Genomic DNA, 17397 nt, shown 5'->3' on the forward strand with positions numbered 1-17397 from the left:
CAATTTTTTATGAAAGTATTACATTAAAATTAAATTAGGTGTGTTATCGTAAATAGTTATTTTATTAAAAAAATTACCCTATGCCTCAGGAGCTAGTACGCTGTGCGAGGACAAATAATGTAGTGATTTTTTATTTTTTTTTGAAAAACAAATTATTGCTGTCAAACTGCGCACGAGAAAGTAGCTATACACGGTGTTTCAGAACTATAAGATCAAACTTCGGGGGGTTGTTCAGTGCAACAAAAGAATTCATTTGAGAATAGGAACCCATGTCCGGAAATGCATCACTACGCCACTACGACCCTAAGACGCGTTAAAATTTATAAAAAAACATTAATTACCTAAATAGGATCTGCTGCATTTATTTTTACCTTTTGTACATGATACCATAACAAAAATTGTTTAAAATCAACGCTTATCAATGTCAATTCTCAATGTCATGTTTAAAAATTTTATAGCTTACAATTTTTAAACACTTATTGCTAATGGAAAACTTTACCAATCAAGAATTGGCGGATATGCATTTGGCATACGGAGCAACAAACTGCAATGCACGAGCAGCATCGCGGTTGTATCATGAACGTTATCCCGAACGACAGCATCCTGGATACAAAAAGTTTGAGACGAAGAAAATCCTTATGCAATTTTTCCAAGAAAACATCAGAATCGTTGGTCTATCAACGTATGGGCAGGCATTGTTGATGATTATTTAATTGGGCCTTACCTTCTACCGGAACGGTTAACAGGACCTATTCATCTGCGTTTCTTGGAGGAAGTTCTCCCAGAACTCCTTGAAAATGTTCCACTAAACGTTAGATAGCAAATGTGGTTTCAGCATGATGGAGCGCCGGCTCACTTTGCTGTACAAGTACGCGAGTATTTGGCTCAACGGTTTGGGCACCGTTGGATTGCTAGAGGTGGAGCAGTTTCTTGGCCTCCCAGGTCACCCGATTTAACGTCGCTCGATTTTTTCTTGTGGGGACATGTAAAGTCTTTAGTCTACGAAACTCTAGTAGAATCAAAGCTAAACTTAATTGGACGAATAACAGCAGCATTTGAAATCATTTAAAACGAGGATCAAATTTTTAGTGTAGTCCGCCGAAATCATGTGCGGCGTTTAAATCGGTGTATTGAGGTTGGAGGAAGACATTTTGAACAATTGTTGTGATGGTGTCATATACAAAAGGTAAAAATAAATGCATCAGATCCTATTTAGGTAATTAATATTTTTTCTAAATTTAAACGCGTCTTAGGGCCGTAGTGGCGTAGTGACACATTTCCGGACATGGGTTCCTATACTCAAATGGATTCTACTGTTGCACTGAACAACCCCTAGAAGTTTGATGTCATACTTCTGAAACACCCTGTATTTAGCGCATATACTAAGCTAACTAAGTAGCCTAAGATGGTCCCCACAATGAAATAAAATGAATGGCACTTCATTTAAAAAATGCCTCTTATATCGGCTTACTTTTTTGAAGCACCTAGTATATTTCAAAATATTTTCCAGACATCCGCACACATCATGTCTTGACGACATCACGTCCCAAAAAATTAGGGTTAGAAAATGTTAACCTTTGTTCGTTGGACAAGTTGAAGCTTGGAACGTGAGTTCGTAGGATGACCTCCAATGCCTCCCGCTCATATGCTGTAAAGCCGCTATCTGGAAGTGACAGCGACCCAATTTTAGAACCAGGGTCCTTGGACAGTACCTTGCACAGGCGTACCTCCTCCAGCAATGTCTTTTAGAGTTTGAACTGCCCTGCGAAGAAGCCGGCGCGTATAGTGTTACGGTGTTTTTCCGTGCTATTGTTCCACCATGCATTCTCAGCGTTTTCGGATCTCCGTCTGAGTGGACAGCTGCCCTCGAATACCGCGACTTTTGTATTACGAGTCAGGTTGACAGTCCCGATCTCAGTGTCCACCGAGAGGGTGTACCTTGTCGATATGTCCACAAGATCCCGCCGACTAATTCCTCTCGAAAGTAGTCCCAGTCAGTGTTCCTCCGATTTCTGTAGACACCCTCCATGAGCCAAAAAGGTTCACAGTGTTGAACAGATCGTAGGATCGATAACTGATTGGCCCCTATTGCAGTAGAAAGTTCAGGACACCGCCCCGATTGAGTAGTTCTAGTCTAGCCCGTTTGAGCACAAGAACATATACGCGAGTTATTACTGTTGTTTAGCAATAGCATTAATAAAGTTTCACGCAATAAATTTGTTTAATAATCAAACTCATCATAACATCACAAAACATAAAGTTTGGCCATGTAAACATTTGATCTTTGGTACCATGCCGTTAAAGACTCAATTTCAGATTTAAATTTGGATATTTTGAGTGTTTCAGAGACTTGGCTGAATGATCGAGTTTTAAATCAAGATCTACATATTAATGGGTATTTATTGTACAGAATGGATCGTGGTTACCGTGGAGGAGGTGTAGGTATATTCGTTAAGGGTGATATTCCCATTTCTAATTCTTAATGTTTGCTCTTCTGACCGGGTAGTATATCGACAATATATTCGTGAGCTAATTCAGAAATTGAGTGTTGCCAGTAGGAAAAATCCAGGGCGTCCCAGCTATCCAGAAGAAAAACAGGGGATTATTATAGCAGTCTACTTCCACAGTTGGTGACACGTGTGATGTATCTTCTGTTACTGTGAAAAGAGTACTTAAAAAACATGTATTTCATCCGTATAAAAATAAATTGACAGAAGATGATCCTGATCGACGTATGAAATTCTGCGAAGTAATAACCGAGAAAATAAGACGCCAGCCTACTTATGTGAAGAACATTGGTTTCAGTGATGAATGTACTTTTTCTTTAATGGTAATGATCATAGACAAAATGTCCGTTATTAAAGCGAGGTAAATCCCCACATATTTCGTGAAACACACACACAATACCCAAAAAAAATAAATGTGTGGGCTGGCATATTAGGGAATCACATTGTTGGGCCTCTCTTTTACCTTTACTTAAACATGTTGGAAAATGCAGTAGAACCACTGATTTCTTAACAAGATCGGGCACCGCCTCGCTTTAGCAGAAATGTTAGAGAATATTTGACTAATGTTCTGTCAGGCTTAATACTGTACATTTATTCTAATTACGACAACCCTGAATATCCCTACGCCAAGGGCGACTCGCTATTGGTTAGCGGCAGGTGGCCTGATCGGGCTTGTGAGAGGATAGTTTTTGACCGTCCTAGGTGCTTTATGTATTATGTATCTCTCTCTCGTGGTTAATAAATGTAATAAACCAACAACTAACGAGTTTTATAAAAAGAACCCAACAGAACAACTAATACTTAAGGTAGGATTCGGTTCCTAGCGACGGCGACCAGCGACTGCGACCCACGACCGCGACCTACTGCTTCACGTGGATTTATATGTAGCACTGACAGGGATAATCGACCGAGTCGCGCGACATGTAGGCGCGGCCCACGAACGTCCTGCGACACGCGACGTGGTCGCACCCGAGGCAGTGCTGCGGGGCGACTTTAGCGAAAAGCACGTGAAAATGGCGACTTTTTCATCACAAGAGGATGAGATATTAATAGAATTAACCAATAAAAACCCACCCTTATACAATGTACAGCTGCAATCTTATAAAGATAACGTTGTAAGGGACAATATTTGGGAGGAAATTGGACAAACACTGAATAAAACAAGTAAGTACCTCCTCATGTTTCTATATTTTTCTCGAAACTTTGGTGGTACAATAATATGTATAGTTCTTGTACGCAATTTTAAATACTACAATAAATTACTGTAGGAAAACACTAATTTCTTCTATTTATACTATTTTCTTGCCATGAAACTTGACCGGCTGGATGCAAGAAAAATGATTTTAATGAATCCCGAATTTGAAATGCCGCTTGGTTTGCAAAGCCACCAAACCGGGTTGATGGTATCATGTTGTCTGTAGGCCGGGATATCTTTGGGTCATCTTTATAATAAGGAATGTCATTTCGTTCTAAATAAGCATCTCGTAATAGATTATGCAGACAACAAGCGGTCAAAATTAAGTCATTAACTACCTCTGGTCTGATTGATATCGGTGTGTAAAATATTCGAAATACCTGTGATAACAATGCAAATGAATTCTCTGTCACTCTTCTAGCACGGCATAGTCTGTAGTTGAAGATAGCTTTATCACGATCCACTCTCGCATCATTTCTATAATATGGCTTCATCATATACGTGTCAAGGGCAAACGCTTCATCACCCACTAAAAAGTGTGGAAGTACAATATCTGTTCCTGGTAAATTTGCGGGCTTCGGGGCATTAAATTGATCCCGAGCAATTTTTTTTCCTATGCCTGATTTGTGGAAAATTCCGCTGTCTCCCTCTTTACCATAAGAGCCCACGTCAACTGCAATAAACTTGTAATTGGCGTCTACCACCGCCAAAAGCACAATCGAATAATATTCTTTATAATTAAAAAACAGAGAACCACTGTTATTAGGAGCCTTAACCCGCACATGTTTACCGTCGATAGCCCCGAAGCAATTGGGAAAATTCCATCGATTCCAAAAGTTATTTGCAACATTCTTCAAATTATTTTCTGTAGGTGTCGGTAATAAAAGTGGCACTAAATTCTTTCGTAGGCTTGCAAGTACGTCCTTGATTATTCTGCTAATATAACTTGCCGATATTCGATAAGTAAACTCCAATGAAGCATATGATACTCCAGTGGCTATAAATCTGAAACAAAATTGTTTGTTACAGGTAACGAATGCAAAAAAAGGTGGAAGTATATAAGAGATTCCTACAATAGATGCAAACGTAAAAATAAATTGCCCACGGGATCTTCAACTTCTTCAAAAACCACAAAGTGGCTGTTGTTTGAGCGACTTCGCTTCCTGGATAAAATTCCTACAGAAAGGACCAGTATTGCGTCTGTCCAAGATGAAAACATTGAATGTGAAGAAAACAGTGAAGAAACAAACACGGCAACTGGTGGACTGACAATTGATACAGAAGAGAGAAGTGAAAGAAGAACGAATGAATTGGAAAATGAACTAGCAGGAATAGGCACAGCTGAGACAAGCAGATTGAGGACCAATAGAGACAAGGTAAGCGGTGAACGGACAAACAATGAAAGGGCAACCGGAATAGGAACACTCACAGCTGGAACGAGTGGATTAGGGAAAAAATGCAGAAAACGTCAACAGGAAAATAATAATGCATATGCATCTTTAATAGAGTATTGGAAAGAGAGAGACAAACTGAGACAAAATGAAATGAATGCCGTGATGGCACAGGAGCCACATCAGCCAGCTGCAGATGTAGATGGAATTAATTCATTTTGCTCTCATATCGGGTCAATTTTAAATAAATTAACACCTGAACTAAGAGTCGAGGCTAAAACTAAAGTTTTTAATTTAATGGCTGAGTATGAATTAAAGAACCTTAATCAAAATTCAAATTGAAGTAACATTTCTTTTACTTCACATTCGAATCAAAGCTATTCCATATCAGATAATACAACCACCTCTACAATAAATCAGACGCCAAATTCTCCTAACAGTGTGTCCTCTCCAATTCTCGAGCCTACTAACTTAACTACCTCACTATCGGATCATGTGGTATCGGATGCTAGTGATTATCTAGGATCTACACAATATGATGATAATTATTTTCTTACCTCAATGTAAGGAAAAGTTTTTGAGCACTTGTAATTATTGTTGGTGGGCCATTTCGTTTTGGTCTGATGTCTTCATTTATTAAATTGAGTATGAAATTAAACTGTTTATGATTTAACCGGCAATATTTTCTGAATTTCTCTTCTTTGTAATTTAAGTGCCGTTTTATAAGTATTTGAAAGCACCCTTCTTCTTCTCGCGATGTAAAAATTGAGTCGATTTTCCTCTTTGCTTTTTTCGGAGGCATAGTTAATAACATAATAACTAAATCATCTTCTTCATCCTCCAATAACTGCTGAATAATTCTTTTTCTATTTGTAGTTTAAACACTCAACATACTTGAAACCCAACCACCTTTAGTTTATAATCTGCACTGAGTTTAGTATGGGTCGCGTAGCTTTGCCGCGTAGTTTCGTATGCTGTAGGTCGCCAACCGACAGGCGACCATTGTCGCTTGGTCGCTGTCGCCGGTCGCCGTCGCGAAGAATCTATTCTATATACTCTAATCGGTGGATTGGTCGTCGAGGGCCTACCGAATGGCCAGCCAGGTCACCCGATCTTACACGCCTGAACTTTTTTTTTATGGCGCTACTTGAAACCAAAAGTCTACGTCATCCAGCCAGAATCTCTCTTCGATCTACATCAAAGAATAATTGATGCATGTCGCAATATTGATGTTGCCACTTTCCCAAATGTCCGTGAAGAGTTCTCCAATAGATTATTTTACTCTCTTGAAGTTAATGGCGCAGATTTTCAACATTTTTTATAGTGAAATAGTTACATTTCTGTGTTACCTAACGTTTAATTATTTTAAATGGAAATAAAAATGCGAAAAATAAGATTTTGAAAGGCTGCCTTTGAAGTAATGACTTATTCTAAGATCATAAGGCATTCAGTGGGAGCTGTCAAACGATGGTTTGCATGACCCCGTTTTTTATTTAATTTTATTTGTCAAAATGGCACCTTCTCGTCAATTCAAAAGATAAAGGGGGCGGAGAGGGATAATATCTTATATCCCCGCCAAAAAAAAAAATATACGAGTCCGAATATTTGTTTAAATATTCGCATTCAAAGCCGTAAATCTCGCTGGACTGTGTACGATGAGCCACCCTCTATTGTTGGCGAATAGAATACAAGCTATTTATTATGAAATACACCATTATGGATGTGAATTAAAAAAAAACAACAGTTTATCTATAAATCTTGAAACCATCTTTTAATTACATAATTAGTATATTACATACGTTCGCCATAACAATTAAAAATTTGAACGGCGTATGTATCATTTTTTGACTTTCTAAAAAAAAATTTCTTCCACAAACACATTCCATCACATCATTAACTTTGAAAAGCTTGATGTTTCATCAATTCCCTAAAAGCACCAGTCTCTTTCTGTAGTAACTCGTGATAGTTTCCGCGCTCAATAATTTCGCCATCCTGGAGAACGGCAATCGTGTCGGCATTTTGAATCGTCGATAATCTATGGGCGATGATAAGGACAGTTCGACCCTTCATGACGCGTTCTAACGCTTCTTGGACTAGTCTTTCGGATTGAGCATCCAGCGCACTGAAAATGATATTAAAATTAATTATAACAAGGTGTTTCCATAATTTCCTAAAGTAAAAGGAGTCAAGGCGACTCGGTATGGAAACGAAATCGCAGATTATAGGAAATTACATAGTGTCTGAAAGCATATGCAATAGCAAAAGTGGGATGTGTGTCACTCGGGTTGGAATAACGTATTTGCTTTCAGCAGTTGTGGTTCGTGGAAACTTTTTTATGAGTAAGTTAATGAAAGTTACTCCAATAACCTTAGATTTTATTAAAAGTTAGAAGGACAATTAGTAGTCGTATATGGTGAACAATGAAACTCTGGTCCGTTTCGCCATACGACAAAAGGCGAATGCACTAAGCTAGCAGCCAGGTTTAATCTTGAACAGTACACCCAGATCGCTCCGCGAGAATATTGTAGTTTGGAAGCAAATATACGAAATTATGATATTCCAGATGCAAAACTCTCTACGAGTTCTGCAACATTTCGCCTAGAGCAGCGTTACTCAAAGTGTGCACCCCGAAACCTCCGGTAGGGCTCCGCCAGCAGTCATTAAAGTGGACCCTATAAGAATAAAGTTACCTAAGATAAAAATAAACCACCAAAACGAAACGCCTACTTATAGGTGTTACTGGTACATATACGAAAATTTAATATATGTATTATTAAGAAAATGCTCGACCTATTACATTACACCATTCGCCCCCGGACTATAAGCAATCGAATGACCTCGGTTCGTCGCGCTGTTTCTCGTGCTCGTGCGTCGTCGCGTACTTCGGAGAAAATCGTCTGGCTCTCCGAAGTTTCTGAGGAATTCGAGATGATTCGATGGTTGCTGGTATAATATAAAGGAGGATTGTTTGGCGCGGAGAATTTATTAATCAAGCAACGTATAGTTCAGTTCAGAGATCTATTAGAATCTTTGATGTACCGCAAATAGTCCGTGTGCCAGTGTTGCTTGTATTATCACATGACATGCATCTTTAAACCGCAAAATTTTATGTGGAAAGAGTCATAAAGTATTATTCTAAGCGATATTTAATCATTTCATTAAATAAATAAATGTTTTAAGCATTTTTTTAAGAATTTATACATTTGATTCGTAAAATGTGACTGCATGTGCCCACGTACTATTTTGTTAAACGCCTGACCTTAGTCACAGCCACTCAAGCGTGAAAAGTTGCACAGGTCCGGCCTTAAAATTTATTTGCATTTAAAACTTTATTATTCGGGATTTTTGGGTTTAGTTTTATTAAGTTAGAAATTCAGGATAGTTGATAGCAAGATAATATTTAATTTAAATATAAGATTTAAGTACGTTAAATGAGTTTAACCAAAAATTTTAATTCCATAAGTTTAGTTTTTAGCGCCATCAGTCCCTTATAACAAGTCAAGTCTCTTTGCTTTGCAATATGTCAAGTTGGAATAATGTATTGACTACTGTTAACCCACTGCATAGCATTCATCAAATAGTATTAAATAATTTTAACACTGCTTTTCCTGTTGTCAATATTAAAAAACGAAATAGAAAACTAAGTAAGTTACTACGTAACTAAAGTTATTGCCTACTTTAGCCAAGATAGTGGAACGGCTCGTTAAGGTGAGGATGGTTTCATTTTCAAATAGATTTGGCCTATTGAGTCTTCAGCAGTTTGGCTTTCGTGAGTCTGTGAGCACAAATGATACTATCTTTAGCTTTCTAGAGCACCTGTACAACCGACTGAATGTTGGTGAAGTTGCAGCAGCGGTATTCTGTGACTTGTCCAAGGCATTTGACTGCATGAGTCATAGAGTGCTGCTGATGAAACTGGAGCTCTATGGTTTCAGGGGAACTGCCCTTGAGTGGTTTCGTTCCTACTTATCAAATCGTGTCCAGGCTGTCAACTTTAATGGTGGTATGTCTAAGGAACTTAATATAAATGTGGGTGTTCCGCAAGGATCAGTACTTGGTCTTTTAATTTTTCTCATTTATGTGAACGATCTGCCACAACTGCAGGTAACTGGTGTGCCGATGATACCACCATCCTCTGGCACGACTCTGATGTTTCTCAAATGGAGCCCAATATACGTGCAGATTTTTTAAAAATAAAAGACTGGTGTGATGCAAATTTTTTGACATTTAATGTTTCCAAAACAAATATCCTTAAATGTAATACAAATGATATATGTTTAAATAATGAAGCCATCAACATGCCACCGTTCAGTAAGTTTTTGGGTCTTTCCATAGACAAGTTCCTTTAATTTGAAGACCATATTGTGAATGTATGTAGAAAAGTCTCATCAGGCTGCTACGCCCTAAGGGTTATTGCCACCAGTCTTAATTTCTCCATCGCCAGATCTGCATACTTCGCGATTATCGAGTCGCACTTTCGATATGGAATTTGCTTTTGGGGTTCATGTTCAAATTCACTTTTTAGTTCAGTGTTTGTAATCCAAAAAGGGGCCATTAGATATCTATGTGGGGCCAAGCCTCGTGATTCATGTCGCCCGCTTTTTGTAAGTCATAATATTTTAACCCTGTGTTGTATTTTTATTTTGGAAACTTCTAATTTTGAAAACTCTATTTTGGAAACACTTAGGAAGCCACTATAATACGCGACAAAACTATTTGTTGAGGCTACCCATTCCTCATTTTGAACTTGTCCGTAGCTCTATCATATATGGAGGTAGAAAGCTGTTTAATAAACTTCCACTAGAAATAAGACAACTTAAGACTGAAAAAAGCCTACGTACAAGGAAGAAAATATTTCTTGCTAGTAAAGCGTACTAAACTATGTAGCACCTAAACTATGATGAATTTTTAATGATTAGCATTTAAGTATTTTTCAAAGTTTTACTATATAATTTTATTTTATTTTAAATTAGTTTGTCATTTTTATTCCTTTAATGTACAGTCTATTGGCTTTGTCTACAACTTCTATGTTTATATTGACAATAAAGCATTTTTGAGTTTAATGAGAGAGTAGGTGACAAATTACTTAGGCCCATTTATTCTGTGGATTAAGGCATTAAATAGTTACTTTTTGACACAAAAGTGTAAAATGTTTTGGTTTGTCTTCAAATTTTATATATTTCCTTTTTTTGGGAATGGAGATTTATTTTTACATGGTGGTGATTATTAATGGGGATTGTGGCTGCCATATTCAATGTCCTTTATTATAGTTTTTTTTAATTAATACATATTATGATATATTATTATAATAATATACTCATGAAAACCCCCCATCTCTATATTTAGTACCAACTTCTTTTGATAAAAAGTAATTATGTAGTCAGAAAATTGGAAGTATATTTTTTTAAATAAACTTTTACATTAAAAATCATCTGGCTGTCTATACTTTATGCCATTAAAAGACAAAAGTTTTACTTATAAAAAAAAACACACCTTACATCCCTAACATATTTATTAATTTGTTTGCCTCGTATTTAGTTATTATGCATATTAGGAGAGATTAGATAAAAATTAACAAAAATAAATGCTTATACTAAAAACTAAAAATCTTATACAAAACACTACATTTTAAGTATACTGGATACTGGATCCTAAAACTACAGTGAGGATACTAAATACTTTTATAAATTTAACCACTCTTTTGAATCTGGCCCAAAAAGTTAAAGTAGAAAATACAAATTTTCTAAATTCTGTTTTTTTTGCCATTGTTCTTTAGCAGTTTCTTCCGTTAAGGAAGAAAACAGTTTCTCTGTTGCCGCCATGGATTCCAACTTCATCTCGCACATCAGCATATGGATTCTAAAGCATTACATTATATATACTTTATTGTGTCGCTGAAGGACAAACAGGGGCAGTAAGCTGAAAAAAACAAAACTTTAAACTTGTTTAATTAATAAAAATAGGATTTTCTTACTATGGCAAAAAAGGGACTTTTTTCCAGAGAATGGAGGAAGAAGCAGTCTTCATTGTGTTGCTGAAGGACAACAGGGGCAGTAAGCTGTAAAAAACAAAATTTTAGATTTGTTTTCTTATTAAAAACAGTGTTTTTCTTACCATAGCAAAACAGGGTTTTTCCCAGAGAATGGTGGAAGAAGCAGTCTTTATTGTATCACTGAAGGACAACAGGGGCAGTAAGCTGTAAAAAACAAAATTTTAAACTTGTTTTATTAATAAAAATATGGTTTTCTTACTATGGCAAAAAAGAGACTTTTTTCCTAGAGAATGGAAATCATACATCAATCATAAATGTATCATATCATGTTTCGGCTAAATAATATATGGATCTTTCTTCCTCCCAAATTTTTTTAATTTTCCTCAAATATTCTATACACCACCTGACAATTCCATTACAGCAGCTCTTTTGTTAACCATCTTAAGCTTAAATCCAAGTTTTATCAGGTATCTCCGCAAGGTTGAGACTGAGAAATGTTTGTCCCTTGCCGATAAGGTGTCTATATGGTCAGAACCTCATTGTTTTTGTATTTAGAATACACACCTTTCCTTAGCAATTTGGCAATATCCATGTCAAGTCCCTTTGATTGTCCTGCATCTTTCCTTTTTATTCTGTGTTTAATCCTTTTTTTTACAGGCATATTGTACTATAGGGAACCCCTGTTAAAAACGCTATTTTTTGCAAAGCACTACAATCATTTGTGAACTGAGTATCATTCCTTAGATTGTTATAGATATTAAGATAAATTTGTTCTTTTAAAACTGCTTGATTTCCTCTGTAGCTTCTACTTCCCTTGCTTCTTTTTGCTTCCTCAATACTAGAAAATGAACTATCAGAACTATGTAAGTCTAAATCACTGCCCAGATCACTCTTATTGTTTTTATCACAAATGTTATTGTCTTTCTTGTACACCCACGGTCTCCATAAGCCCGCACAAACAGTTTCCTCTTCATTTGCCAAATTTTCCTGCCTATTTTTCCAGGGTCGAAACATTTTAAGGTCTTTAGGTATAATACCAAAACAAATCCACAAACACAAATAAAAAAACACTGTTCCTCACAGTAAAAACTGCAAAAAATTTACAGGAATACAGGCCAAATTCTAAATTCTTTACTTTCATAAACGTGTAAAAAGCATAACCGGCAAAACACATCAAATAATAACCTCACATGGCCCCCCTCCCAACTATTAAAGCTGATAGACCCATCCAACAACTATTTTAAAGGCGATAGACCCATCCGTAAAGATCTCTTTAAAAACACGACGAAAATAATACAAAAACGGTCCAAAAATTTATTTGGGTACGGCCCCGTAATTCTTAAATTCAGTGGGATAGAGAGAGATACACAATCACTTGCACAGCCTAAAGTAGGAATTGTCAGAACGCAGGTGTTTTATCTTTGTTTAATAGACTGGCTAAAAAGAGGTGACAAGTCTGTGAGTGCTGGAAGTGTTTAAAATATTTTGTAAGATGCTTGGATTTTAGTCCGCGGTCAATTTTTTGATATTATTTTCTTGTGATATTATTTTCTTTCTAAAAATTGAAATTTTCGAAAGAAAAATAAAAAATAGTATAAAACATGGGGTTTTACGTATATTTAAAATGATTTCATAGATAGACAATATAAAATTTTGCCATTTAAACATATATATCATGCAACAATAAATATGACATAGGCGCACGGACTAGTTAGTGCGGCATCTGGGACACATCAAAGATTCTAATAGATCTCTGAACTGGACTTTACCGCAAAATTTACTCACACCGCGCTCAGTATTTTATGATCGCTTGTCTTGTTGTTGTTCATAGTGGTTGTAAAATCTTGTATTTCGTGCGTCAAGAGATACTATTCTATAACATAGAGATACTATGTCATAAAATTGACCAAATCAAATTAGTGTTAAAAAAGAATGGAGCGCTGGCTTAAAGGTGTTGCAAAAAATGTGGTTCGCTTGGATGATGCGTCAAATTCAAATCAAGGTGATATGACGGCGTCAAGTTCTAGTTTTAAGGTTTTAAGTTCAAGTAGTAAAACATCTAATGACACACTGAAGGTGAAAAAACGAAAGTATGACGAATCATACATTAATCTCGGATTTGTTGATTCCAACGGCTCACCTCTTTATATGTTGTGCAGCAAACTCCTTCCTAATAGTTCTATGGTACCTGCTAAGATGCGCCGACATTTAGAAACTGTATGTACATCCCGACTTCAACAACAAAAGTAAAGAATTTTTTCTACGTTAAAAAAAACAATTATTAAGAAGCCAAAAAACTATGACATATGCGACTCAGACTGTGATTGAACAGGCCACGGAGAAAAAGCTAATAAAACCATGTCTAGTAGACATAACAAAATATATGCTCGACGAAAAATCTGTAAAGCATCTTTCTATAGTGCCGCTTTCGAACATAAAACAAGAACTGGTTTCACGGCTACAAAATAACAAATTCGTCTTGCAAATGGATGATTCGACTGAAGTTGCTGGACTGGCCATCTTGCTAGTAATTGTGCGATATCCATATAAACATTCACTCGAAGAAGACTTGTTTATGTGCTCATCGCTGCCTACTAACACAACCGGAGAAGAAATTTTTAACACGATTAACATATTTTTTGAAGAAAACCAACTCGATTGGAATGATTGCATTGATATTTGCAATGACAGGTAGAACAGCAGGAGCAATATCACGAATAAAAATGAAAGCGCCAAATTGTAGTTCCAGCCACTGCATCCTGCATAGACAATCACTCGCGGTTAAGAAAATGCCACCAAATTTAAAATTGGTTCCTGTTGAGTCAGTAAAAATAATTAATTTTGTCAAGTCACGTCCACTACAATCCCGATTGTTCTCAATATTATGTCAAGATTATGGTAGCGATCATAAACCACTATTGCTCCATACTGAAGTGAGATGGTTGTCTCGGGGTAAAACTTTGACAAGGCTTTTTGAACTAAGAACAGAATTAGAAGCTTCTCTTACAGATGTTCCTTTTAATTTAAAAGACCGTTTGTTCGATAAAAGCTGGTTATTTAGACTAGCATTTTTAGCAGACATGTTTGGAAAACTTAACGAATTAAACCTGTCACTACAAGGAAAACAGACAACAGTTTTCAATACCAACAACAAAATAACTGCCTTTAAAAGAAAATTAGATTTTTGGATTACTTGTTTTGGTAAGAGAGAAATCGAAAGCTTTTCATTGCTAAGTGAGTTCCTTAGTCACCATAGTCTTAGTAATACAGAAATATTTCAAATATATATAAAAAATGTAAATATCAACATAAAAATATAAAAAATGTAAATAGTTCATGTTAGTAAAAAATGTTATTATATACACATAAATACATATATTGACTTTAAAAGCTTAAAAAGCTTAGGTATACTCCAGTTCATGTAATTTTTTAATTGCAGAAAAAAAAGCACATTTTTTCTTCGAGGTGTCAAAATCAGGAAAATAAAATTTTTGGTCTGGTTTAGAGTTAAGCCAATTATTAAATACACATTTAAGTAAGTGAAGTGTGTCAAATAGGTAAAATAATGGTCTCTGATTATCTATGGGATGAGGATAAACAATGCTAAGTTGGTCTGCAGTTGAAAAATGACTAATGGCTTTCCCGTTACATTATTATATAATAATTAGCGTTCCTGTGGCATTATTATCACACTATTAAAAAACTATGTATCCAATCTCCTCTAAATTTTCAATAATTGTCTTAATAAAATTATGAAGTATGTCTGATGTAATTTTGGAGATGGGAGCTATGTGAACTACTTCCTTAAAGCTGGAACACACACTTGTAATCATAAAAGTAAATGCCAAGAAAGATAGAGACTTATTATTGACTGATGTTCCAGTGATATTACCGCCTTTATAGTCCATGTAAGGGTCAATATGAATTTCATCAAAAAGTAGTGTCACAAATCTCTCATGATCCTTTAGTAAACTAAACACATTTCGGGCATAAGTTAAAAGCATTTTTTTTTCAACTATGTGGGGGTCGGTCATGTGTTTGTTACAAATACCCATTATAGTTTGAGGATGTGGTAAAATTAGGGATCCATAATCTCTTAAATACTTGTACGCCTGAGGACAAATAGTATATATTATAGAAGTCAAAATTGTTGTAGTACTTAATATCAGAATATCTGTACCTTTCCTTTGCAGTTGTAAGCAAAGCTAATTGTTCACAAATAAAATCTAAAGCATGCACTATTTTGTTATCTTGAATGTTTTTAAAACTTTTTAGTATGTCTGACACAAAATCGAACACACGTTTCATTTTATTTATGTCATTTGATGGTTTGGCATGATCGAGAATAGTATTGCCAAGGGTATTGGTAGCAGTCTCGGTAGCAGTATTTGGATTTAAGTCACAGTCAGGGTTGTCATTATTGGTAACATTTTCCTCCAAAGGCAGGGTAATAATAGTAAGGTCTATTGCTTCAAGTATTGCATATAAATTATCTAAACTATGGGAAGTATATGGAGTTTTAAATTTTGATGTTAAAACACAAACTGGCTCGCTATATAAAAAAGTTTCAACATTTAGTCAAAGTCAAAATATACTTTATTTGCCAAGTTTACAAACTTATGCTAAAAACTTCCTAATCCTAGAATTTATAATACAAGTATTTATTTGGTTATACAGGACAAAAACAGAATACAGAATCGATTTTGATTGTACATAGAAGCATATTTTATATAAACAAAGACAAAACCAAATAATTTTAAATATTAAAATGAATCGTTAAAATACTCTTCAATGCTGTAGTAAGCTTTTGGTAAGATTAATTTCTTTAGTTCTCTCCTAAACTTTTTAAGGTCTGTAACAGTCCTAATCGAAAAAGGAACATGATTAAATATTTTACGACTAATAAATATAAGAGAGTTTCTCGTAAGTGAGGAGGTGGGGATTGGAAGAGATAAGTTGCCCACTTGACGAGTATTATGACTGGTACAGGATGGTGGACTTACGGACTTATGTATGAGTGTTGCAGTTTCCAATATAAAGAGTGAGAAAACTGTTAAAATTCTTTCAGCTACAAAAAGAGGTTTACAAGAGACTCTTAGACCAACACCACACAGATACCTTAATGCTTTTTTCTGAATAGTAAAAATTATGTTAAGGAGTCCCTTGGAGCACAATCCCCAAAATGGCAACCCATAACGGATATGAGAGTCTATTAAGGCGAAATAAACTGAACGAGCAAACAACCCCCCCAACTCATGCCTGGCAACCCTGACTGCAAAACAACCAGAAGAAAGTTTAGCAGCGAGGCCCAAAACGTGGTTGTCAAACCTTAAACTCTCATCAATGAAGAGGCCGAGAAATCGACAATAATCCCTACCATGTGGTGGGCTCTGCTCATCAAACAAAAAACCCTCTACATTACACTTAAAGCCCAGAACAAAAGTCTTATCAACATTGAATACAAGCTGATTGCAGATGCACCACTCTTTAATTTTGTGAAGGTCCTCTACTATGAGAGATCTGACTACTTTTTGATCTTTGTTATGCCACTGAATTGTAGTATCATCGGCAAACTGAACCATTAGTCCATGCAGTGATAGAGAGCTTAAGTCATTAACGTATAATAAAAACAAAATAGGACCCAACACTGACCCTTGAGGTACACCACATTTAAGATGTGCTATCCCTGACGAAAATCCAGATGCAACCACCCTCTGTGTGCGGCCAGACAGGTATGACTTCAACCACCCCAAAGCCACTCCCCTAAATCCATAAAAATCAAGCTTTGACAGCAGTATTCCATGATCCACACAATCAAAGGCCTTGGACAGATCACAGAACACCGCTGCTGCAGCCTCCTTGGAGTTCATAGATAGATACACATTCTCCAAGAATCTGAAAATGGCATCCTGCGTGCCCCTAGATGACTGAAATCCATACTGATTAGGGGACAGCACATTGTATTTGGTCAAAAAAGAGACAATTCTCTTTTTTGCAAGCCGCTCAAGAACCTTGGCGAGGGTAGACAAAATTGATATGGGACGGAAGTTAGAGGGTCGGTCCAAGCTACCACCCTTATGAAGAGGGATAATCATAGCTTCCTTTAAACAGGATGGGAACTCGCCCTGAAGAAATGACTGATTGACTGCCTAAACCAAAGCACCCAAAGCGCTCGCAGGCAGAAGTAACAGCAGACGTGAAGAGATACCATCGGAACCCGAAGACCTATGATTCTTCAAGCACTGAATTGTTTCAAGGACCTCGGTGGCATCTACAGGGTGGAAAAAGAATGATTGGTTGATAGCATTCCGA

At 36.3% G+C, this 17397-nt stretch overlaps 1 protein-coding gene and 1 long non-coding RNA gene across 2 annotated transcripts in view; both read right to left on the minus strand.

The window, feature by feature from the left end:
- Positions 1-6837: 6837 nt before the first annotated feature.
- LOC126744520 (ATP-binding cassette sub-family B member 10, mitochondrial) overlaps positions 6838-17397 on the minus strand; it is a 71336-nt gene continuing 60776 nt past the window's right edge. Inside the window, exon 10 of the mRNA XM_050451957.1 lies at positions 6838-7215. Within this exon, the coding sequence (XP_050307914.1) occupies positions 6987-7215 (229 nt within the window). The 3' untranslated portion in view covers positions 6838-6986. The remainder of the gene's footprint in view (positions 7216-17397) is intronic.
- On the minus strand, positions 10693-14345 carry LOC126744526 (uncharacterized). Its single transcript, XR_007663215.1, has 4 exons — positions 11345-14345; positions 11208-11289; positions 11068-11151; positions 10693-11012 (listed from the first exon to the last, which is right to left on the minus strand). It is a non-coding gene; the product is annotated as an uncharacterized LOC126744526 (long non-coding RNA).

Source organism: Anthonomus grandis, chromosome 14 (assembly GCF_022605725.1).
Source record: "Anthonomus grandis grandis chromosome 14, icAntGran1.3, whole genome shotgun sequence".
Taxonomy (NCBI): Eukaryota; Metazoa; Arthropoda; class Insecta; order Coleoptera; family Curculionidae; genus Anthonomus; species Anthonomus grandis.